At 41.7% G+C, this 26,151-nt stretch overlaps 1 protein-coding gene across 6 annotated transcripts in view; it reads right to left on the bottom strand.

The window, feature by feature from the left end:
* Positions 1-26,151, bottom strand: part of Col25a1 (collagen type XXV alpha 1 chain) — a 417,766-nt gene that overhangs the window by 13,774 nt on the left and 377,841 nt on the right. The window contains exons 25-36 of one of the 6 annotated variants that reach the window (XM_029537736.1): positions 25,677-25,721; positions 22,113-22,157; positions 19,442-19,522; positions 18,354-18,416; positions 17,692-17,742; positions 15,672-15,698; positions 13,028-13,108; positions 10,622-10,657; positions 8,877-8,930; positions 2,654-2,707; positions 1,255-1,281; positions 233-286 (exon numbers count right to left, since the gene is read on the bottom strand). In XM_029537736.1, the coding sequence (XP_029393596.1) occupies positions 233-286; positions 1,255-1,281; positions 2,654-2,707; positions 8,877-8,930; positions 10,622-10,657; positions 13,028-13,108; positions 15,672-15,698; positions 17,692-17,742; positions 18,354-18,416; positions 19,442-19,522; positions 22,113-22,157; positions 25,677-25,721 (618 nt within the window). The remainder of the gene's footprint in view (positions 1-232; positions 287-1,254; positions 1,282-2,653; positions 2,708-8,876; positions 8,931-10,621; positions 10,658-13,027; positions 13,109-15,671; positions 15,699-17,691; positions 17,743-18,353; positions 18,417-19,441; positions 19,523-22,112; positions 22,158-25,676; positions 25,722-26,151) is intronic. The other 5 variants (XM_029537737.1, XM_021195769.2, XM_021195770.2 and 2 more) reach the window with 5 other exon arrangements.

The following is a 26,151-nucleotide window of genomic DNA, read 5'->3' as shown; positions in this document are numbered from 1 at the left end:
TAGCCCTCTTTGAAGACCTGATTCCTTAGATCAGCCATCTGTATGTTTTTGGAACACAGGATGGACACGGGAAAGGTGCCTGGTGGAAGCCTGCAGGTTCAGCAGAAGAGCAGACAGCACTAGCAGACACACACGAGATGCATGCTGGGAGCTCTGATGGCAGACACACATGAGATACATGCTGGGAGCTCAGCTGGCAGACACACACGAGATGCATGCTGGGAGAAGTCACCTTTTCTCCCTTTTCTCCCAGGTCACCCTTCTCGCCTCGAGGACCAGGGAAGCCCTAGGGAATAAGAAGCAAACTCAACATATCTATTGGTATAACTGTGACAAAATCATATTGAAATCGACAAATACCATGACCATAACAACATTTCATCGGTCTGAACTCAGATATAAAAACGGATATGCCAAATAACTTTTAAACTTACAAAGAACAGTAGTGCTTTCTACCATTTCAATGAGCTATGTACAACAGGTTTCTTTCTTTCTTTTTTTTTTTTTTCTTCTTTAAAGAAATGTAGGAGAAAGAACACAGGATATTAATTTGAATCCTGGGATGTTTACTAACTTGTGTGGGTCTGGGCAAACCACTTACTCTGCCCTTCAGTCCCCTGACTATGGAATAAGGTTAATGGCTATCTGTCACACAGCTGTTGTGGATGTTAAATGAGATGCAAATGTGGATGCAAAGTGCCAGAATGATGCTTAGACATAACAGGTGCTCAATAAACAGCAACTCTGGTAACATAATTACTCACAGAACACTGACAAGCAGTGATTGCTCCTGGAAGCATTACTTTTGACAGTGTATTTTTATATAATATTTTTAGCATACAAGAAAATAGAGACATAATGAAAAATAAAACCACTACATAACAGCTTTGGCAAAAAATCCTTTCCTAGAGGCAGCTCATGAGAGGCAAACTGATTTGATACATATTTTTTTTTCCATAACTAGGTCATGCTGATGTTGAGTGTCCTTAATTTAGGAAAGTATTTTGAAAATACCACTATGCAATGTCAGTTACTAATTTTATATGAATTATTTCTCCTTTGATTATCTTATGCAAATACTAGTGTATTTTATATTGCTGTGTATGTGCACAGCACAGCAAATATGTGTGTGTGCGTGTGCATGTGCACATGCATACATAGACAAAATATTGTATATTCTGGGTGACGCTGGTGATGGAGACCTTTGATTGTATTTATTATAATTTAAGAATGTTTGCTGTACAGATTACTTACATCAAGACCAGGTTCTCCATCTTTGCCCTGCCAAAGAACCACAGTAGCTACATTAGTGTTCCTAAGTTTCATCAGTAGGTTCTTGTTTAAGGAAGATCTGGGCATGCAAAATTAGTATTCATATGGCTATGCTAGAGATGTGGAAAGGCTTCTTGATTAGTGAAATTTCTTTAATCAAGTGAGGGGACTGTTAGTTGAAGTTATACAGCATGAGGAATTTAAATTCTTTATTGGGGTAAATCGATGCTTTTGCTCAGGCTCTAGGCTTGCCCTTTGGCTTGGCTGCTCGGGAGGGAAGTGTAAAAACAAGGCAAAAAAAAAAAAAAAAAAGTTAAAAAACACAGCAACACAAACAGAAGATGTATGCCAGTGCTCGTTTAGTTTGACGGTTCAGTTAGCCTTTAAGTTAATGCAGAACCTAAAAACTGTTTATCACTGAACACAGGTTGAGTTTGGCCAGATGCTCAGAGTGAGTGTAGAGGCTGCTTTGCATTGAGCTTTGTAAAAGAATTTCCAAGGAGGGTTGGTCTAAGACACAGGATGGTAACTTTGCCCCCACGGGGCAGGTCAGCATGCTGGTAACACTGTATCGGATTCTGCTCTATCCAAAGTCCCCAAGAGCTACTCTGTTTCCCTTAAGTACACTTTGACACTATCTCAAAATCAACATCCCTTTAAACATCGAAGTGATTGTGGATGGAGTTTATTATCTGTGTAAGTAAAAAGTATGTGGAAATCACAGGTCGGCTCAAAGCCTAAATACAATGCCTGCTACTTTGAGTCCTACTCCACAGAATCACTGTGTGGATCTCTGTCGAAATCTGTGGCTTCAGTTTGGTTCTGCATAGTTCAGAATTTTGGAAGACAGAACTCTGCCAACCTTCTATGTTCTGAAGATCATTTGTCCTCATAAGTTCTTAGAAAGGTCAGAAACACTGTCATCATGAATATCAGTTTAATTTGGATCGTAATTTTCACTAGCAAGATAAATATTTTGCTAATAATCTGTAAGAATAGACAAGGTTGTTATAAATGAAGCTTTCACATCCCATTGGCATGGGCGACCCTTCAAGGCAGTGCCAATTATGAATGTCCACTCTGATGGCATAAGGAAGGCTGCCATCTGTTAGGCGGAATCTTGCTTTCTAATTCGTACCGTTTATCCCCTAATCGCTGATCTCCAGTCACATGACATGCCTGGGCGTGTCTATACATACAGAGATCATTTGAGGCCGAGTATGGTCTGTATGTTGTACAGCACACTCTGTACTGAGAATATTCACTGGACTGTCTTTGCTCCTATAATGAGATTAGTCTCTCCACTCGGGAAGGGTTAACCATGTCAGTGGTAGGTCACAGGAACATGCGGGTGGTGGCGATCACGTGACAGTGAACTCACAGGCAGCCCGTAGGGCCCTCTGGGTCCAGGCTCTCCCACAGCTCCTTTCTCGCCCTAAAATGAAAAAAGAAAGTTCCAATCATACTCGGCCCCTCCCATTCCCATACGGCTCACAGAGCAAGCTGCCATTTAAATGTTCTATCAGAATGCCCACAATTCATACTCTTCAAAGATTGTAGTGGCGAAGCAGAGAAAGTCACCCATCATGGCCACGACTGCCAGATGACTGCTGAAAAGACAGAGCTGCCACTGCCCAGTGGTGCGAAAGGATTGCCATGTGTTGGAAGGCCGCGACTTGGCTCCCTTCCGCATTCATGTAGAGCACTGCCGTTTGTTTTAACGTAGGCTCCTACCCCTTACCTGACATACGTTGGAGTGGAGCCAACTTGAGGATGAGGCACAACACTAACTACAAAATACATTTGTTTTATAGAAGTACCTTACAAGTCAATTTCATATATTATTTTTGTGTCTGTGTTTCTACAGCAATGTGTCAGATGAGGCCAGGAGTAGAATTTCCAGCTGTGGTGTCGTGTTAGTGCTCAAAGGTTTTAGAGCGATTCACAGTTTGAATTTTTGGATGGGGGACATTTGGCCTGTATTGCCTTTCTTTCTTTTTTTAATGTAAGATTTTTTTTTTTTTTTTTTTTTTAAAGTCAGGTCCCTCTTTGGAGAAGCCCGTCCTTGACCATTCTCTACATTTCTTCAGCTGTCCTTGCAGTCTGTGAGACACACTTGTATTACTGTTAGTTTCTGTCTGTGGCTCTCACTAGAATGGGCACAGTGGAGTTCCAGGGCCCCCCCATCTTCAGTCCCATCCCACCCACCAAGTGTTAGAGTAGTGACCAGCATATTAGTAAATATTAATTAGATACATGAATCCTGTTGGCTCATACATTGCTATACACATCTTGTTTTCTTTTTGAAAAAGATTTAAAAACGTTTCTGCCTTCAGTGAGCATATGTGTAGCACAGTCCCTTTACCTACTCTGTGTCCATTTCCTAGGGTTGGCAACGGGGTTAATCCAGAATGCTTGTGCAGAATCAGGGTTAGTGGAGGTAGTCAATGGATAGAAATAATTAACCTAGTCAGATGCAGATACTAGCACCCAACCAGTGGACAGAAGCCAGGGACCCTGGGAGTTGAATTGGGGAAAAGCTGGAAGCAGCTAAGGAGGAGGGCAACCCCATGGGAAGACCAGCAGTCTCAACTGACCTGGACCCCCGAGATCTCTGAGTCACTGAGCCACCAACCAGGCAGCACACACCAGCTGATGTGACACATATACAGCAGAGAACACTGCCTGGTCTTGCCTCTGAGAGACTTGAGGCCCCAGGGAGTGGGGAGGTCTGGTGAGGTGGTGGGGGTAAGGGATGGGGGTCTTCATTTTGAAGACAGGATTGGGGTCAGGTGGGGGGAGGTATGGGATGGGGATCTGTCGGGAGGTAGACTGGGAGGGGGTTAAAGACTGGGCTGTAAAAAAGGATTAAAGAATAATAATAAGAAAGTGATTTTATGCTGCTCTCTAAACTGTGTTATTATGTAGCATGAAAATGCCAGGGACGCTGGTGACATCACAATGAGTAGCTCTGTAGAGAATTCCATCTTCCTTACTTTATTGTGCCTTATATCATAGGGACTTAGAGTTCAGTCCACCTTTGTGTGTGTGTGTGTGTGTGTGTGTGTGTGTGTGTGTAAAGCCAGGTTCCCCTGAGGATTCTACCAGCAGAGATGTGGGACATGGCTTTACTGCCCTCTTCTCAGGGTTTCCATCGGAGTGGAGATCATACTTTACTTACATTTTTCTTTTAAACTTAGGGGGTTGGCGAAGCTACTTAACTCTCTCAGCTAACAACACATAGCGTACGATGAGATCACTAGAGATGGATATCTTTAAGGATCTGAGCTCTTACAGGGTCCCCAATGAAGGAGCCAGAGAAGGAGCTGAAGGGGACTGAAGCCCGATAGGAGGAACATCAATATGAACTAACCAGTACCCCCAGAGCTCCTTGGAACTATACCACCAATCAAAGAAAACACATGGTGGAACTTGTGGCTCTAGCTATATATGTAGCAGAGGATGGCCTAGTTGGTCATCAATGGGAGGAGAGGCCCTAGGTCCTGTGAAGGTTCTACGCTCCAGTATAGGGGAATTCCAGGGCCAGGAATGAGAGTGGGTGGGTTGGGGAGTAGGGGTAAGGGGTAGGGGATTTTCAGAGGGAAAACTAGGAAAGGGGATAACATTTGAAATGTAAATAAAGAAAACATCTAATAAAAAAAAGAAAAAAAAGAATCTGAGATTTTCTTAACATTTTATATTTGCTAATAAAAAAACAGCAATGGTATGCAGGGCAGTGGCCAGGCTGTCAATGAAATAAAGCTTAAATTTGAATTATATTTCTGGCTCGTTCTGGAAGTGAGGCCTCCAGAACTCTAGAAACTTTCTCAATCCTTCTGTGCTTGGATTACATACATCATAAAATAAAACAGTGATAAATGTTCCGTGAAACTTGTCCTGAAGACTGTATATGATAGCAATATATGACATTATACACTGCTAAATTATTAACGCCACAAGGGCGAGCTGCTGTACAGTGAGGGGTCATGTTTTGAATGGAAGCTTTAAAGCATGCTGATTTAAAATCGATTTCTTTCAGATGGATTTAGCAGTGTTACTTGTGAGTTTTAAACTGGCGCAGGCGCGCGCGTGCGTGCGTGCGTGCGTGCGTGCGTGTGTGTGTGTGTGTGTGTGTGTGTGTGTGTGTGTGTTGTATTTTACCGGTATGTTGGGAGTAGCGGTCAGAGGTAGTGTTCACAGAAGCAGGCTAACTGGACAGTAGCAGCCTGGGTCTAATCTACATCTCACCGTGGAACTTCCTGCTGCCCTCCCTTCTCCTGCCTCCCCTGAGAATCTAGGTTCGCTTTGTCTTTAAAAGGCACACACCGGGGCTTATGGAAATATGGTTAGTGGTCACTACAGAGCTTGTGTACAGGGTTTCTCTTTCACAGCCTGACTCTCACAGCTGGGTACCATGAGATGTGGAGTCAGTGCTGGCCAAGGAGGCACTGGGGACACTCAGCTGTAAGATCACAGCGATTTTCCTGCTATGGTGGGTCTCCCTCCCTAGGAGAGGGCCCTGTCCTTGGTACGAGTCCCCCTGGGTGACCCCCTGGGCCTGCAGCTAGGATTTTGCCTGGAGAGAAGCAAGGCCTAGACTCCTCCTTTTGCCTTTTTGGTTATAGGAACTAGACTCTACTCTCTTGTTCAAGCCACATGGGAATTGGATCTGTTCCTTAGCATCAAAGCATCAATCCCAGTGGTTGTATCTTGGATACCCTCAGAAATTAAATAGTAACCCAGGGCTTTGAATGCATAGTGTTCCCCCACCTAGATTAAGGGGTTCCAAAAGCATCCTTGTCCCTCTAAAACTTAATACACTACAGAGCTCTAAGGTCAGAGGAAGGAAATCAGTATTTCAAATGAAAACCACTAGCATGCTCTCGGCTCTAGAGACACAGACCCACAACAGCTTGAAGGACAAAGTGTGTTGTTTGGTGGGACATCAGAGGAGGACTCTAGGCATGGCTTCAAGTTCCCTGTCCTCCACGCAGATGAAAGCATCAGTGGAAGGCAGGGAGCACAGAGAGCTGCATGCTTATGCATCAGTCGTGTATCTGAGAAACCCTGCACGGGAAATGCTTCATTTCTTTTAGGCTGGCTGCATTTTATCTAGCGACCAAGGACCCGTTCTAGAACACCCTGCCTTTGCACAGTCTCTCTGCTCTAAATCAGAGACATCTGCAGGAGACTCCAGATGGCACCTCCACTAACTTGGAGGCTCACGCTCTGCCCTTGCACTCAGGCCGAGGGCACTTGGAGCACGCTGACACGTGATCCGGTTTGAGGAGACACAAGTGTAGCACTTCACACCGCACGCACCTGCCTTCCAGCTATGCATTCAGAAATTCTTAGCGACTTCATTTGCTCTTCTGGTTAATTCTGCACCAGCGCTGACACCGGATACCCTTGAGACACGGTGGAGCTATCGGAAGTTAGCAGCTGATTTACCAAACAGCAGACCCACTTGAGCCCCCGGGGCATGATGCCAACAGACCTTCTGAGCCTTGCTGCTCCAATTTTAGGATGGACTGAGTTTCTTCATACAGCGATTGAAAATGAATATCAGCAGCAAGGACACTCTTAGCTTTGAAGTACTTTTTAATGAATCTAATTACTGGAAGTTGTTGGTTTGATCTTAGAAATAATAATGGTAGATCAGATAATATATTCTTAAGGACTCATCCCTTTCTGGAATTCTTGGATAAAGCCAGTCTTCACTGGGATTTAGTCTCAAGTATTTGTATTGACTTTGGCCTTATTCTCGGGCTATTTTTTTTTTTTTTTTTTGCACAGATTTCTTTTGTTGCAATATAAACTCATTTAGATTAACGGAAAGAGATGTTTCCTTACTCGGCCCTAGATGGGAACTCTCCATCAAATCCCTGCCCTAGGCTCACAGGGAAGACGGTGGAATATGAGGTAGAAAAGTGTAAGAGCCAGAGGAGCGGGAGGGCATCAGGAAAACGAGGCCCTCTGAATCAACGGAGCAAAGCTCTTATGAACTCGGAGACACGGAAGCAGCACGCATGGGGCCTGCGCAGGCCCGCACCAGGCCCTCTGCATTGATGTTATGGCTTCCGGTTTAGTGTTTTAATGGGATTCCCGAGTGGGACTGGGTCTCTGATTCTTGTGCCGTCTCTTGGTCTCTTTTCCTTCTGTTGGTTTGCTTTGTCCAACTTTGATGTGATTTTTTTTATCTTATATTTTATTTTGTTATATTTTAATATTTTCTCTTAGAAGCGTTTTTTTTTTTTTTTTTCCCCCTAATGAGAGACAGAAAGGGAATGAGCCTGGATTGGAGGGGGGTTAAGGAAGGAGGAACCTGGGAGGAGGACAGGAAGCAGAGCCCACAATCAGGATGAACTGTGTGAGAAAAGAATCTATTTTTAATAAAAGGAAAAATTAAAAAAGACAATAGATGCTTCACCCGAAGCACTGTTTATCTATGGGTAGACATTCATGAGCATTAATAAAAGTCTATGTGATGATGATGAATATAATGGCATTATTCAATGTGCCAGGGTAACTAGCAAAGAGGGATTTCTCCAAGGAGGAGGGATGTTTCTTTCATCCCCAACGGACTGCATTATACACTGTCGTATCTGATAAGCAGTTATTGCATGCGTGACTTTACTTTAGAGCACAGGACTAGGAAATCAGGAGGCATGGCAGAGACATTACCACCCAGGCCCTCCCTCTAAAATCAAATTAGCCTGCTCTGATGAAAACCTTGATTTTAAAAAGACCACCAACTTGCACAGTGGATTGTGCCAACATTGTGAAGTGCTCACACTCAGTGTATTTTTACCTTGCACAGTGTATGCTGGGGAAATCGATGACACAATTCTACACACACACACACACACATAGTTTTCCAAGGTGAAGTGAAGAAAGAGTGGGTGAGAAACCAAAAGGGGAAAGACGTTCCAGACACATGAGTAGCTGCGGGGCTGCAGCATATTTTGTGTGTCAGATATTCATCTTCCTCTGAAAGTCTATCTTTTTTTTTTTTTTTTCCTCCCAGGGATATGGAAACCTAGTCTAGGATAGTGAGGTTGGTGAAAGGGCTTTGCTTATAACGCACCAAATCATTTCCTTATGGCTAGAGGAAAACAGGTCATTCTTTAACCCTTGAAAGAAAAATGAGAACATGGGTAACCATGTGGAGAAGACTACGTAGGTTTTGTAATATCCTTCGGAAAAACATTATAATTTACTGGGAATGAACACAGTAGCTTTGTGTTAAGATTATCAACCAGAATATGTAGTTCTGGAAGTTTTAGCCCATTGACTTCAACTTCCTGGATGACAGCCCAATGCAAATATCTTCCTTATGGGTTAAGGAGGAATAATGGGGGCTATTTACTTTAGCTATGTAAATGTATGTGTTGTTTGCATTAAAGCAGGCCAATTCTACATACTTATCTTCTTAGTCTTAGGACTCTAAATAGTACTTCAAATGGGCAATGTTTCCATTTACTATTAGGTAGTTCCCCATCTTTCCGGGAAAATGAACAGGTTGAGATCACCATGTACAGAGAAGACATGCTCTGATTCCTCCAGTCCTCAACTTAAGTGTGACAACCCAAAGAGGGACTTACTCTTTCTCCTTTGGGTCCTGCAGGGCCGTGGGGTCCTATAGGACCATCTGCACCCTAAAAAACAAAGATAAGAATAAAATACTATGAGCCAGGTGAGAGACTGGGGTTGCAAGAGGGATTCTGATTTACTCTGCCTTGCCTAGTAGAATGATGCATGCAGAGGTCTTAGGATAACACATCTGGTTGTAAAGCACTTTATTCTTAATGGTTTTTCATGCCAGTTGTTTTTGAGAAATCCATGCAAGAGAGGCAAAGTATCTAACTGCATGTTTCAATGAAGAGTCTACATAAAAGCTATATCTCATAGTTATTCTTCTCGGATGAAGCATCTTTATTTTGTCCTCATCCTTTATTTTTTTCCTCCTCGGATTTATTTTTATTTTGTATGTATGTGTGAATGCTTTGCATGTATGTATGTACATAATGTGTGTGCAGTGCACCTGGCTGCCAGAAGAGGGCACCAGATCCCCTGGAAGTGAAGTTGGAGTGGCTAGGGCGCCACCACAAGGGTTCTGAGAACTGAACCTGGCTGATCTGCAAGATCTTAACTGCTGGGCCATCTCTCTGTCCCCTTGTCTCCATAATCCTAACAAGGAAAGTGTAACTGTCCTTTCTTTCTATCATCTTTTTCCAGGTCCTCTCACCATTGTCACTGACAACTCTGGTCAAAGTTCCCAAACTTTGTTTTTTAGCCATTAGAATGGAACGTATATGAAAAAGAATAGTGTTAACTTTCAAGCCAACTTTTCGTAGCTCTCTTGTGACAGCAGGGCCCACAGGGTGAGGTTCTTCTAGGCTCTGCCTACAGCATAATTGGTTTCTGTGGCAGATAAAATAATACACGAAGGAATGAAAGAACTCTGGGGTCTGGTGGGAAAAAAACCTACTTGATGATTCTTAGAACTGAAAAATTTCAGATTTAGAGTCTTAAATAATGAGGTAAGGACTTCAAATATATTTGCTCGACTTTCAGGAAGACTGAGCTTAAAGAAGCAAAGAGTGCAAAATTGTATTTGTAGATACACGATTATTTCATTTCAACTTGTCTCTGGGTTCCCATTGCTAGTCTAGCTGTTTGGTGGATTCTGTTAGAATTTTAGGATAGGGAAGAATTCAGAGTTTCAAACTCATTCTCATGTGGGGGAATTCTCATTATCTTTATCATGCTCTTACTGTCTCAACTCAAGGTTCACTTCTACATGGCTTCTAAATACTGAGAGATCATGGCTAAAATTTAAGAGGCAGAACTGCCAAAAAGAAGTGATAAAAATGATGGAAGATACACGATTCATTTCCACAAATAGAGACTTGGAAGTTAGTTTTACGGAAGAGATTACATTTCAAAGATGGGCAAAAATGTAAAGGAAAAGCAAATTAAAATAAACTCCTTCTTTTTGCCACCTCAGAGCCCCATGGAATTTTGGGAAGGCTTTTATGAATTGTTTCAGGTTGCCGAGACACAGAGGGCAACTGGAGCAGTCATTTTCTCACTGAGTAAATTATCTACCTTCAAGCTTGGGCTTCTGAAAATGTTCCGGCAGCCCAGACTAAACTTTAGAGTTGAGACCCCTTCTCTCTCTCTCCTGTCTCCCTCTCCACCATTCTCATCTACCTCCCCCTCTGATTCTGGCCCTAAGTGACACTTCATCATCTGGAAAGACTCTAAGGAACGAAGGGGTCTTTCGTTCCCAGCACATGATTCACATCCACAGAGCACGTCGGAGCAGGACGCGGGGCCGACTCACCCGGGATCCTGGCTTTCCGTCTAAGCCAGATGCCCCCTGGGATCGGGTTGGTGTCAGGGTTGGTGGGTGTAACACGAATGACAAGAACAGAGATTAGTATGAGGCACTGATGAACAAATGCAACACTTCAAACAACATAATACACACAGGATTCTGGGATGAATATCACATTGCTACAAATAGTTAGTTTTTTAAAAAGTCACGTGACAATACGTGCCCCACAGATGATGGAATTTAGTGACATTTCTACCAGGAAATTCTTATCGAAAAAGCTGGTGAGTGAGGTTTTCTCAGTGGGCTGCAAAGTACTTGCTGACAATATACAGTAAGGGGGTTCCTAGCTATATGTCCACATGAAATTGACTTTCTCAAGACTATTACTCATATTTCTTTAGATTCTCAAGAGAACGTAATGGCAATCTCCCAGTAAAGGGCTCTAGGTCTCTGGCTCTCATTGTTAAGACGATTTTATGAGCAAAAAATGCTGTGCTTTAATATCTTGGAATGGCTTCAGTTCATACGGACATTATGTGTTGGACCTAAAGTTCACATTAGCTGCCACTAGAGGGCCTGCTAGTAACAAAGGGGGAAAAAAAAGAAAGAAAGAAAGACAGACTATATGGGCTCAAGTTAAAATAACTTCCAGTCTGCCTCTCAGTTGAGTTCAAATAATCTTTATATTGACGTTTGCATGAGAAATGCCTTAAAATCCAACTCCTCTCAGATTAATGCATGCCTTTCTTTATTTTGAATTGAGGGCTACCCAACTGAGATATTAAAAAAAAAAAAAAGTCACTTTCTACGTTGCAAGAGTAACTATCATTCTTCCCGGTGAAACCCTTCTACAGCAAACCCCCAATACTGCTTTAAAGATACAGATTAGACCAAGGAATACTTAAGAAGACCTTGTGTTAGCACTTTAAATTCTCTTGGCCAGGCTGGAGAGGGCTTGTTCAGGTGCAGTTAATTACAAAAAAAAAAAAAAAAGAAGAAGAAAATTCCAGCTGCCAGAGAGACAACACATAGACTTGGGATATTTCTAGTTTGTTTATTTTATTTTTTTACTTAAAAATTCCTTCAGTATGATCCTGTCATGATCAATGCTATACGTGTATAAAATACAGCTTCAGGTAGCAATGATTCTAAACAGCAGATATCACTATTGCTTGGTTAATGAGAACGTTTGAATGATCTGTAAAAAGCAGCCCTAAATTTGGCAGTAGGGGAAGTTTAGTTTAGATAAAGTAGACTAAAAGTTTAGGAAATGCAAAGTTCCCTAAGTCTTTTTTTTTTTTTTTTTGACTTTTTTTTTCTTTAGTCACTATTTTGAAACTTAAAGGTAAATGTTAGAGTGATAAATTTTATGTTAATCACAAGACACTCTACCTAACTGGGATGCAGAACTAGTGGCTAACAAGTGTCTTGGAGATTTTATGTCTCTAATCCATGGATCCAATTGGCACCGTTTAACTTAAATTCTAATATAGAGCTTACATAATTCACTCAACAAGTGAATGTATTCAAGAGACCTGCTGTGTCTAACTGATAAACCATGGGCTATTGTGTGAATCATGGAGACAGTGCCCATGGAGAAATGGGATATCTCTCATCAACCAACATATTTTATCTCACATCTCAAAGATAGAACTATTTTCTGTTATAGGTTTTATGTCACATTTTACAAATGTAACCTACAGTATTCTTTGCCAACTCATGTCTGCGTTTACTGAATAAATGACATATCGAAAAGCCTGAAATGAATCCATTACATAATAACGATCTAAAAAAAAAAATCTTTAAAGTTGTTGTGGGAAGGCTATCGGCATAAGGCATATGAACAGATGAAACCCACTGTCTTTGTTATAATGCAGTAGAATTCTGTATCTACCCACTACTGTCCCATGACCCTCACTGTAGGGAGTCTCCAAACGAACAACATAAAACATATAGAACACAAAGGAGCCACAGCACAGACCTCAATGATGGCCAATTGCATACCTGCCACCAACAGGGGGCAACAGCGGTTAGAATCCAAGCAGATCAAGGCAATTGAGAGAGGGTCTTAACCTCTATTAGGCCATGTTTGGGAGAAGTTATGAAACAATAAACATCACTTTTTAGAGAGAGGTGATGGCAGAATTTGTCTGTCAGCCCCACAAGAGCAAGGTTGGCATGTATGTAATCGAATAGGGATGCAACGTTTTAGTGCTGAGGGTCATCCTCAGGCACAAGGTCAAGACATCAGGGGGAAAACAAAATGGGGCTGTGCTCTGCTCTGACATACCATGTGTTCTACTGACAGGGCTCTCAACTGTAAGATAGCTACTGAGCAAACCAGAGCTGGTACTTTGGGTAGAAAGAAAAATCTTGAGATTGGCACTGAAATGGAAAGTTTTCTTTACTTACTGGAAGACCAAGGGGTCCTCTGTCACCCTTTTGACCTGGTTCACCCTTCAATCCTTTAACACCATTTAACCCTGGTTCACCCTAAATGCAAAAGCAAATGCCAATTTTGGTTGCTATCATGGGTGTTTAAACTGTGAGAGAAGAGACCCAGTCTCCGAAACATTTGCACATTCCAGTTTTAGGTTAACAGCAGAGTGAGGCTACATGGGTTTTGCATCAGTTAATAACCTAACTTAAAACTTTGACAAATAATAATCGAGAAAGCAGAACACTCAGTGTGTTGAGTATTACCAAAAGGCGAACAGCTGACCTCATAGATTTTGGAGTTCTGCATCAAGGAAGTTAGTGCTCCGTTGTTTTGACTCAGCAAATCAAAGGCAATCAGAGTGGAGGATGCTGAAGGGGATCAGTAGGAAAACCCCACTCTGCTGGGATTGAAAACTGGAATATGCAGGACAGTTACAGACAGATATTTTAAGCCTTTAAGCATTTAGCCCAGGAGAATGAACTGAACATGTAGATGCTGATGTCTGAAGTAATGCCATTCTGCAAGTTCTCATTCCTGACATTGCCAAGTCAGATCCCTACATGGCTTAATCAATAGAGTAAACCACAAATTGACAGTCCCAGAAGAGACTATGAAGACCAAAGAACTTGAATATAGTTTTCCTAACTGTCTATGCTGTATTAGAAGGAAGGAAATACAGTTTAAAATGGGAGGACATTACAAGAGCCCCGATGAGTGATAAATCCTCCTAACTCACTTTAGTAAAAATCCAGGGATATAACATGCTGATTGTCTATCAGAAATAGCATGCCCGGGACAGAGAAAGCTTGGGCATGCACACTTTTCAGCTCTTAACTACATACATTAATTTGTCAAGAAAACACTGAAAGACTCTGAAAAGGAAGGTGACCTCACTGCTCATGCAGTGACCTCCATAGGTCATGGTCACATTGGCTGAAGGGACTCTTAACCTGCAAAGTGCCAGCTGGTCTGCCTGATGGTGAAAAACAGTGTGCTGCTTGTTAGGTTGTCTAGAGTCTCACAACTCGAGTGCAGGGGTGGGTATAATTAACATCTGTCTAGAAGAAAATGCTCATCCTAAAATTGTGGGAAACACTGAGGCAGATGCGCCCATGCAACCCTGCTACATATTTAAACGTTCAGAGGCTCCACACATTGTGTAGCAGAGTGGACTTTGAAGATTTTGGGGGATAGGAGCCTGTGCTGTAGGCACAGTTGAAAGCCCAAATATGCTATAATTGATCAGGTCTATTCCTGAGGTCACAGTGCCACAGTCATCAATGCACCGGTGGCCTTCCATGGCTTGGTAGCCACTGTTCTATACTTGAGGTTCATGGCTTTGCCTGCGAGCACATTTCTAGTGTGTGGTTTTAAGATGATGAACAGGAAGGTAGCCTTAGCAGGCCATGGGATTCTTTGGTGGGGAGTCACACATCAATGCGTGGGCACTGCAAAGTTCAATTTTAAAAACAGTCAAATCCAGTAGTAAAGAGACCACATTTCAAATCTGTATCCACTTCTACGATTGATTGGCCATCATCTATTCCTGTAATTTGCATTAAATAAGTGAAATAACCTAAGGCTGTGTAGCTTATCAATTGCAAAGTCAAGGAGCTAAGACCTCATCTGAGGCCTATTCAGTTTTATACTTTGTTGAAATCAATAATGTTAACAACAACAGTTTTGTGGACAAAATACCTAATTTCATTTTCTGTATCAAAAGAGATCTTGGGCATCACCTAATTCAGTGTTTATGGTGTGTCTCAGATACCACAGAATTAAAAGAGTTTTGGTGGCTTTCCTCTCAGTCATTATCATGACTGATACACTCTCCATCAGCTTTACCTGAAGGTAAGGCATTCTAAGAAGGCTGAGGTGCCATCTCTTCCCTTTCTTGGGTTACCTGCCTGACCCTGAAAAGGAAATTGAATGATTCCTGTGTTAAGCCAGTATGGTTGGCAACCAGGTACAGCTGGGAGAGCCAGCCAGGGGCCTTGCCAATCCCCAGGAGAGGGTGGCTACTCTTGATTTTCGGATTGCCCAGTGCTAGCACTGCACTCCAAGGCGCCTCTAGGTCTCTGTGAGAGTAAAGAGCAGGCAGAGACCATCTTCCCAGGGTAAGCTGTTCAAGTCCTATCACGGAGGATTAACTCTCTGCTCTTTTCTGCAGTCACAGTCTGGATGGTGACCGTCAGAAGTACAAAACGGAGATGCTAGGTAGCCGAAGCATGAAGATGCAGGAATATAGACGGCAAACAAGATGTGCAATTGATAGCAAACACAGAGCTAGAGAGAAAAAAGCTCCCGGATCAGTCTGACATTTCCATTAAATGGCAGACTTTAATACATCATGTATTTTTTTTTTTTTTTTTTAAAAAAACTTACATAAGTGACAAGGGCAAAGCAAAATGAGGAATGATTTATTGCCAGGTGATAACACTTAAACTCAGTGTGAGTCACGTTGTACTGTGAGAGTTAAACATCTGGATGCTGAAAGGCTTAAAGACTGTCAACATTACTTGACAAACAAACAAGACAGGACAGACATGCTTCCATCATGCTCGCCCGTGACCATCAAGGAAACAGAAATCAAATAATCATGGGATTTGCGGGTACCTTTGGTCCAGGGAGTCCATGGGGCCCCTAGAAATGGAAAAGCGCAGCTTTAATTAAAACCTGACTCATTGCTTCCTTGTAGAAGTGAGTATTGTATCAAGTATAAAATGAGATGTGAAACAAGAATCTTCTTGTTTGAGCTACAGCCAGAGGCAGGTCAGTGGGATGTTATTTATTACCTACCAAATGTTTCTCCAGCTCTTGGATTGCTCTGTAATAGGAAATTCATTAAGAGCAACTCTGTCTGTTAAATGCCTACGAGAGGGAGAAAACTGCTGGGGTTTTCATGGAAGAAAAATTAGGCAAAAAGAGAAACCTCTGTTTTATATTTACATTACAGGTACTTCTCAAATTTCCATTTTATAACCTGATGGAGAATATTTGAGATGATGCACGGATTTTTATGGAATAGAGGTAGGACCTGAAAGTCAGAAATGGAGGGGACAAAACAGCATCCCCTCAGCATGAGTAGGAAGAAAGAGAAGGCCTTTGTCCAAAACTCTTCATGGCCACTGTGTTGAAGAATCTCGAGGAGACGGAAGATGACGGCCAGGCAGGGCAGTCTGGGGGTCATTCATCAGGGAAGGTAAGAATTATGATTTGGATTGTATTTATTGTCACAGAAAATGCATCCGCTAAGGCTCTTCTAACAGTTGTTTACCAAGGAAAGGGGGTCATAAGAAATGCTTGAATCAGGGTAAAAAGAAGGTTATTTTGCGGAAAATACAAATATAGAAGCTAATTATCAATTTAAATTAACTGAAGGTTATTGTGGATTGCTTTGAACTTTTACAGGGATTCTAATAAGCTATTCAGGGAGATGCATATTTAAATATCCATCAGTGGAATAAAACAGAGCAAAAAATAACTGACCACGTATGCCGAGATATTAGTTACATCAGTTTACATTAATGGCTTTCCCTTTTGATAAGCTGTGGATAAACATTTTTTTGGGGGAAAGTATTCATTACTGAGTATCCTTAGCTCTTGTTAACAATGGCTTAAAATTCCTTTAAGCTAATTAACTTTATCATTTGAACACAATGTAGCGTTTTCTAACTTAACCTTCTAAAAAGGGTACAGAAATCCCAGAATATGCCATTTAATTAATTCTTAATGAACCGTTTTCTATTAAGAGAAGAAGGTTAACTGAAGTTGTTTACCTAAGAAAGGAGGCAATTAGTGTGTCCTCAGTGACCAGGCTACCCTGTGTGGCTGGGATCATACCCACAATGCCCCCTCTAGAGTGCAGTTGGAGCCGAGTGTGGCCACAATTGACTTAATCTGCTTTACTGATGTCTTCCGGTATATGAAGACACCCAAGAGATGACTGTGACACTAGAGCCTGCATGCTGTGTTCCTTGCTGTGTCCAAAGCACTCGAAACACTCCACCGTCCATACTCTAGCCTAAACACAACTGTCAGTACTCCAACAGTTAGAGAATCACACTTGTTTCATAGCTGCCGTTCCCACTGGAAGTTCTACAAGGTCAGGGCTGCTGTTTCCATTGCTCGCTGGGAGACAACGGCAGCAAACACGGCCCCGGCTCAATGAATCACCAGAAGTGCCATTAACACGGAAGGAAAAGAAAAGATCCGGCCACCTACATCATCTGTGGAAGCCAGCTTCAGACTTCATCACACTGTTTTACACAAATGTCCTGATCGGATAGTTCAGTGAAGGGTCTTAAGCTTCAGAGCTGGTTAGGAACATTCTTCACTGACTCCATTATTGCTTTAACTTTCTACTAACAGACTACAGCAGCGACCGGCTAAAATGATTTGTCATGTTCATATAGTGTCGGGGTAAAGCTTGCCAGATCTGTCTCTTTCTCACTAACACATGTGTTTAGTGGAATGAAAGGCAGCACAGCAAAGTAGCCAGAGTACCTCACTTTTTTCTGTCCACTCCACAGAGAGCAGTACAAAAACACAAGCTGACTCTGGCCATCCTCTTTCCTGTAGAACCCATAGACACTCATAGGTAAACGATTATATTTCAGAGACAAGGAACACTTACCATGGGACCAGGTGGGCCATGGGGACCTGGAGGGCCTGGTGGGCCTATGATCTGCATGTTCAAAAAAAAAAAAAAAAAGCAAACATGGATGTGGTTACTTCATTTAGATAAGGCAGTACAGTGTAGGTCTTAGTCTAGGGCTCTGCTAATGCCATCAATGGTCACAGAGGAGAAAGGACACAGTTAGAAGTGATATGCCCAACTCTCTGGCTTTAGAAATTCCTCTATGAGAATCACATAACTTCAAACATTGCAGCCGTTCTCCAAAACCAGAATAAATCAAAACTATATTAAAAGGAAAGGAAACAACTGATTATTGAGAAATTCTACAATGCTGCAACCACAGTTAAACCCTCGGTTATTTCACCAAGCACAAATAGGACTCTGGAGAAAAAGAGAATGCGAGTTCTTATTTCACCAGGCCTTCCCCATAAGCATTATGGGAAACCCATTGATTTTTCTCCCCAGAGCTCTGCAAAACTGCTTCTAACTCATACAGGGAGAGACTGTGCATCTCAGAAGTGTAAGACCAACCTATATCATGTATAGTTTGATCCACCACACCAGTCACTGTATTTCTAATAACGATTAGCCATGTGGCACAGGGAGATCTAGGCAAATGACCATCCCATGTGAAGGTGAGAGGTCACCCGTGGACTTACAGAAGGCCCCTGAGGACCTGGCAAACCGGACTCTCCTTTCTCTCCTTTTACTCCGTTGGCGCCCTACAAACAACCAGGAGACAGAGTTTAGCATGAAGGTTCAGACAACTGAAACCACGACTCCCTTGAAATTTTATATTATGCACATAATTCATAAGAAGTTTTATCTCCACACATTTTAGTTCAAAGCAGTAATATTTACCGCAAGGATTATGGGTGCTATATAGAGAGAAATACAAAGTAAACAGAAACTACACTGAGCTTGATTTCACAGCATTAAATACACTGGATTATGAATAATGTCATTTTTTTATGCTGTGCTCACTTTAAATAGTGAAGGTGAGACTTTAGTTCCACTGACATTTGTTTATAGTATCTTGTTTGCAAATGGGTAGACGAGCCAGGTAGCACAGGCCTGAGATCTTGGCTCCTTGAGAAATGGAGGCAGAATGATCAAACATGCGCAGCCAGCTTGTGTTTCAGAGTGTGCTTAAGCTAGCCTATGCAAGGTTTTAACCTAGAAAGGATTGGAGATATAGTTCAGTGGGTGTGGGCAGGCAGGGGGCTCTAGGTTCGATCCCTTGTATTGGGGCTAGGGTGAAGGGGTGGAGGGCAGGAAAGTTTCTACAGCTTTTCTTATGATTTCTAAAAATTTCCTTCTCAAGTTTGAGGAAAGCAATGAGCCATGAGGAAGAAACGTCCCACAGTGGATCCACACAAGACTAATCTGTTCTTTAGCAGTTCCTGAGTTCTGTTGCTTTGAACTTGTTTGTTTCTTTAACTTGTTGGCCTATTTTATAATAATTACTTGACCTATTCATACTAGATTCAAATGGCCAATACCATTGGCTTTTTTATCTTCTAAAGAAAATAATTTAGGGGGAGGAAAAAAAAAAGACATGAACATGTACTTTTAAAATGACCTAACCATAAAGTTTTAGTTCCCTGCTTAGAAAAACTAAGCAACAACATGTCAAGTATTTCCAAAATAAAGAGAGTTTGTTAACTCCTGGCTGTGTACAGCTGAGAATATGACCCTTCCCTAGCCATTTCTTTTAGTGAGAGTACATCATAGAGTGTGCACCTACCGGCAATCCAGGAAGTCCAAGTCCTCCTTTTTCTCCGGGCATACCTGGGTCCCCCATGTCTCCCTTTGAGCCTTTGAGTCCCTACAAGTTACAGAGTTTGCATGTGAGCAGTGTAGTGACAAGATGATAGGCACATCCTAGGGCCAATGGGATTCCAGATAAATCTGCCAAGAGGTGGGAGCAAGCTGAGATGGCCGGGACTTTGGCTCTTCGGCATTTTCTACATTGGATCAATGGTATTTCCCCATGTAATAGGATTACATTCTACAGACCATTTAAATATGAAAAACATGAACTCAGGTTTTGGCGTTATTTCTCCTGGTTTCGTCAATTTGCTTGGCAACTCTGGATCCTGCCAGTCCAGAAGACAGTGTAATGACAGTAATTCTCAACAGTACAGCAAACATTTGAACCAGGACTCAGTGTACAACCGCCAAGGTCCAAGTCAATGTTCCCATCTCTACACGGTTGTCCCCGTCTCGTCACTGTGTGTGTATATTCTAGCTGTCATCAGTTTCCAGCACCAATGTTCAATCAGTGCTTTCAAGCACCTCATTTGTCCAGTGTCCCCTGTTTGGTTCTCACGATGTCTCTGCACGGTGAGCCAAAATGTAATTACTATTCTTTTGCAATGAGAAAATAGATGTGTGGGTTTTGAACTCTAACAAATGTGAGTTGTGGAACATTAACATTAAAATTAATTAATATTTTTAATCATTTTCATCCTAGCAACCTGTGGCAACATGACCAGATGGCCCTGGTTACTATGGGAGGGATTCACAGGCTGCACAGACTTGCTCGTTGTAGGGACAAGAACACATGTTAATTTTGTTAGCTATCTTTATACTGAGTTCAGAACCACATACTGGAGGGGTGCAAAAGTACCAGCAAAGATGAATGTATCTTGCTGGTTAAGGTTTGGGGATTTTGTGACAGGGGAAAAGCAACACAGTCAATTCAATAGGTTTAGTGGGAGAATAGAACCTTGCAAAGCCTAGAGAAAAAACATCTAGCTACTTCATATGTTGTATGTGTGGAAATATTCACTGTCACTATGAATTTCTAATTTATTATCTTTAATTACTAACAATGGGCAAAGATAACCTTATGTGTAACCTTTGTCATGGAAAATTGACTAAATTACCTTTCTATACTATTTCTTTAATGTGACAGTATATGGACTTTAATATCCAACTCTGTTACTAAAAATAACTCTTTTTCTAAAGTGTTTTGTTTTTTCTTTTGGTAGAATACTTTAGTGTATTGTTGATTTAGTATATTAAGAATTCCTTTGATTTCATATTCATTAATTCAGGCTATTTCTTAAGTATATTCAACAGTATTCTTTATTATTCTGTGTGTGGGCCTGAATATGTGTGGAGCTCAAGGGAGGGTACTTCCAACATCTTGGAATTGGGGTGCTGGCTGATGGGGGAGCTGGGAACCAAACCCAGGTCTTCTATAAGGGCAAGTGCTTCCAGTCACAGTGCCCTCTTTCCGGCCCATGAGCCACTTCTTGAGAAAATAATAGAAGTCACATAACCTGACAGATTTTGAAACTAATCACTGCGGTTTGATCCCGAATGCTGTCTGCATTCTCTTAGCAAAATTCTTAAAAGGCAGAGTTGCCAAGCCACAGCCGACATGCCAAGTCCAGCCTAAGGACTGTTTTTTATTTACGTTGAATTAAAACAAAAAAGTAAGATGTGTTCAAGGAAAAGAATACACGACAGAAACAATATGTACCCACAAAACCTTAAGTATCTACTGTCCAGACTGTCCAGAACCTTTGTCAATGTCTGAACTGAGGGCACCCTGAAAGATGCTGCTGCAGTGTGCATAGCTATGATGCTTCACTGCTGCAGTGTGCGTAGCTATGATGCTTCACTGCTGCAGTGTGCGTAGCTATGATGCTTCACTGCTGCAGTGTGCGTAGCTATGATGCTCCACTGCTGCAGTGTGCGTAGCTATGATGCTTCACTGCTGCAGTGTGCGTAGCTATGATGCTCCCCTGCTGCAGTGTGCGTAGCTATGATGCTTCACTGCTGCAGTGTGCATAAATATGATGCTTTACTGCTGCAGTGTGCGTAGCTATGATGCTTTACTGCTGCAGTGTGCGTAGCTATGATGCTTTACTGCTGCAGTGTGCGTAGCTATGATGCTTTACTGAGTTTTCAAACAATCTAGAATATTAGGGGGGGGGAATCATTATTCAGGAAAAGAAGACATCAGATGCCTAAAGTTAAGTAATACTATTATTTGTGAAAATTATGGCCATTGGTTTTTGATGTTGAATTTCATTATATTCACTGAAAAAAAAACCCAAAACAAAACGGAAACACACCAACAAAAAAAACCCCAACCAACCAACCCAAAGCCGTTCTTCCTGATGAGGTAATGATTTTAGAGTCTATTAGAATCTGTTGAGGTAGACTGATAGGTCAGTAGTATTAAGAACAAAACCAAAGTAACACATAGCTTTACATTTCTGCCAACCCAATTTATATCTAATTTAAAACCAATCACATATTTTGATTTCATGTGGAACAAATGTTGGAAACAAAGAGACAGTGCATCGTGTCAAAAGACATGACTTTTGGCTTTAAACTTATAATAGAAGTACTGATCAACAACAGTGCTTTAAATAATGGCATATATCCTTGAAAATTACCTGTTCTCCATCAACTCCGGGGATTCCTGGAGAGCCCTGCTCACCCTGATAAAATAAAAAGCAAGAACTTGTTTGCATTTATCATTGCTAAAGAAGCTATGCTGGTTGATAAACGATCAGTTTGACTTTTAGCAAGTGCATTTTAACCTAAGAATATGCTGACATGGTTCATATATCTAAGCTTGAGTGAAGAGAAAAATCTTTCTTGAGGATTTTTTACTCCTATGTAGCAAATATCTCTGGCTTTTTTCTTTTCTTCCATCGATTATATACAATGTAATGGCTGGCCACACCCTGCAGCACTGCTAAGACTCGCTCGGTTATTTTTTCTGATAAGGAATCAGGATGAGTTCTCTAATTTTCAGTAACAATCAAAACATAACAGGCAGACTATGAAAGAATGAAATGTAAAGTTTGGTAAATTGACAGCAATAGCTTAACTGACCAATGTAAACCCTACTGAATGGCTGCGAGTGTGCCCTACCCAGGAAAGGCTCCCTGGAGGACCTAATACATCAGATATCTCAATCCACATGAAGTGACTTTCAGGCCCATTCCATTTCCTATACCATGCTGGAAATGAAATAAATGGCTTTTTGATAGTATGATTTATTAGAACATTGGATAGAGTCAGAATAGAGAGATTTATTTTTAAATGGAAGATGTTTTATTAAGAACAAATCTAAACAACATGCTAGAGATTATTTGAACAGCACATGTTTAGCCATGCTTCAGTTTTGAAAGAAAGATGAACAAAGTCCTTTGAAAGGTAGGGCATTGTTTTAATATCACCGAGTCAGCCATGTGTGTGGATGAGGCTATAAGCCCCCCATTTCTACCCTGTGTGAAGTGTGAAGACAGTTCTTTTGGATGTGAGCAAGTCCCTCTCATGGAGGGGTTTTCCTAGGGGCAGCCCAAGGCTCTGTTTTCTAGGAAAGGTTGTCTGGTGATATTATAAACCACAGTATTCCATCGGCTAGAGCTGTTTTTCCTGATAAAAAAAAAATGTCGAGAGCTGTAGGCCACAGCGTGAAACCCGAGCTCTCCCAGTGTTTAAGGAAGGCCGGATCTTGTGGTTTGCAATGAATGAAATAAAAAAGGCCTCTCCTCATTTTGGATTTCCGGTTCTTTGTGGCAGTAGCAAAGTTTATTTTGCCACAAACAAGCCTGCTGAGGTTGGATGCACCCAGTTGAGCCCCAGTTTCATTCTGAGTCTGAATTCCTGTCAACACTTGGGTCCAATCACCATAGCTTTGTTCAGCTGTTACCTTAATAAATGTGAGGCAGGGAGACAAAAAGAACAAGACCCACAGAGTCTCCAGCATTAAATGTGGCTTGCCAGAGTTGTTTGATGTGTAAAAGAAATTATAATACCTCTTATTTGACAGCGGAAGGAGACACGCCAGCCACGTGAGTAGGCTACTGTCAGTCGGAGATGAGGATTCCCAAGGGGGAATGTGTCCTATTACCTGACTCAGGATATGCTGTGCTGTCTCAGAGTGACAGATACACCCACCTTAGTCACACCAACCTTTTCAAGAAGGGATCATGGGAAATAGAGAGGCTCATCATATAATATGATATTAGTGCTAAGATGCTATGGTGGGCTCAAGATGACAGGATGGTAGATAGGATGGCAAGGTGGCAGGTGAGGGGGTGGTTTATACCTCTCTGTTACCACACATGCAGGTTTCCATGTGTCTACCATCCCTCTGTCTTTCAATTTCAGCTCAAACCTATCTTGGACTCCCAGACTTAAGAGAAGCATTTCCACATATATCCATACCCATACTCTCTTTAAAAAATATTTATTTTTATTTTTATGTGTATGGGTGTTTTCCCTGCACATATGTCTTGAGGCTGCATGTGCCTGGTGCCCTCAAAGACCAGGAGAAAGCATCAGATTCTCTAAGGTTAGAGTTATTGATGGTTGTGAGTCACCATATGGGTGCTTGGAATCGAACCTGGGTTCTCTGGAAGAGCAGCTATGCTCTTTACCACTGAGCCCTCATCCCACATGGTTTTGATTAAAGCACTTGATCGATTAGTGTTCACGCCTTTACTTGTCTGTTTCCTACCCTGGGCTCTAAGTTCATAGTCAAACCTCTTGCTGGTTTCTGCAGATTAAAAATCTATATCAGATAATGAAGGCCCATAATTAACAAGCAATAATAAGAGAGTTGGAGGTTTTAGTGAGATTGTGTTTTTAGCTGGCTAGTCCCCTGTATTTCTTTAGATCAAGGCATGGCTGTCTTCTCTTGGCTTCAGAGCTGTAGAGAAATCAAAGAAGCCTTTGAGCATTGTGGCAAATGAAGTACATATTGAGCTTTGGAGAAAATTCTGGTTTTTGAGATTTAGTTATGAGAGGAGATGAAGCAAGAAATTTCACAAAATCTTCAAAATTCCTTCCCTAGTGTCTAACTCAGCTCATGAAGCCATTAAAGATAGGGATCTAGGCAGACTTGGTTATGATTGTTGCCCAGCTGCTGTTATGTTCTCAGGCATAAGGCTATGTGGAGAACTAGTTAAAACATTCTATATCGTATGTTAAAGTTATATATGGAACATGTTTATGAATCACAGAAAATATTTTGGGAATTAGGATCTATGCTCAGAAAGATCTATGCATCTCACATGGACGGGAACCTCAGTAACACTCTATTTTATAGTCTTTTAATAGAGAAATAAATCTACATACTAGACATTTGTTTTTAAGTATCCAGAAAAAGTTCAAAAGCTGATGTGTGCATGAATGTGAGTGTATGTTTAATAGGCACAGCAAATAAACCGACTTAAGGAGCATAAATAAAGGCTGAATTTTGAAACCACTTGAATCTCCTACAAGAATCCAATGACGAAAGTCATATTTCAACACGTGCAGCTCAGTTCTGAAAAGCCAGAATCCCTGGACATGTGTTAATTGATCAAACATGGTTGAATGACGGAGCTTTCGTCTGGAGGGCTAAAGCTGACACCACCAACAAAACCTATGTAGAATCAGGGAAGTCTTGGCTGGTGCTGTTTGTGGTTAGTAAGCGTCATTGATAAAATGTATGAATACACGTGATACAAAGTGGAAAATATTAATGTTTCATGAGTGGCTCCTAAACGTGTCAGTCATTTATGAGTGTATCATGGGAAGGGTCTTCTTGTCTTTCTCTTCCAAAAGAATTGGAAGGTAGGGTCTCGCTTAGTGGCAAGAAGAACTCCCTTCAACACACTTCTGCTTGAGTGTTTGCCTTTGCCCATGGGCCATGCTTAGGGTTTCTTTAATCATTTCTGTGCTTTTCTGTTTCCTGTTCTGTGCTCGCCCCAATGCTCGCTCCTAACTTCACGCCATCTCCGTTTCGCTCCTCTCTGCCCTTGTTTTCCTTCCTTGCTCTGAGGTTCTCTTTCTCCCTTTAGCTGAATCTCTGATACCGTTTCCTTGTCCTCTGAAACAGCATTTCTCGCTTTGCTTCTCTAGTATTTTGTAAGACATATTTTATAAAGACTAGCATTCTTAACATTAGCATCTCTGCACTGTACGAGATAAGGGGAAACAAGGAAGGAAGGAAGGATAACCTTTGGCCCTTGTAGTCCTTGAGGTCCAGGAGGTCCAGGGGGGCCCTGAATCAAGAGAAGACATCGTTGTAAAATGTGCCAAGTACACATGTTACAATTCAGGCTTTAAAAAAATATCACACATATCCATACAGCTCCATTGTTTCTATCATAATTATATAATCTAGATACTGGATTTCAATGGTGCAACATTTTATTAGGTAAATAATGATAGAAACTGCCAACCTGAGTTCTGAACTATTCAAATACTCGCTAGGTCACCACGCTACAGATGAAGCGTTGATTGGGTAAGACAGTTGACAATTGCTGCCCTGTATTCTGAACACATCTTCCGGCAATGAGTTAACTGACTGATGCCACCAGTGTTTGTAAGTACCCCCCACCAAGCCCTCTACCTCAAAAACTTTGATCTCCTTCTCCCTCGAGAGAGAGAGAGAGAGAGAGAGAGAGAGAGAGAGAGAGAGAGAGAGAGAGA

Source organism: Mus pahari, chromosome 4 (genome assembly GCF_900095145.1).
Source record: "Mus pahari chromosome 4, PAHARI_EIJ_v1.1, whole genome shotgun sequence".
Classification (NCBI taxonomy): Eukaryota; Metazoa; Chordata; class Mammalia; order Rodentia; family Muridae; genus Mus; species Mus pahari.
Note: the sequence above shows the minus strand (reverse complement) of the source record. Positions and strands in the feature narration are given on the sequence as shown.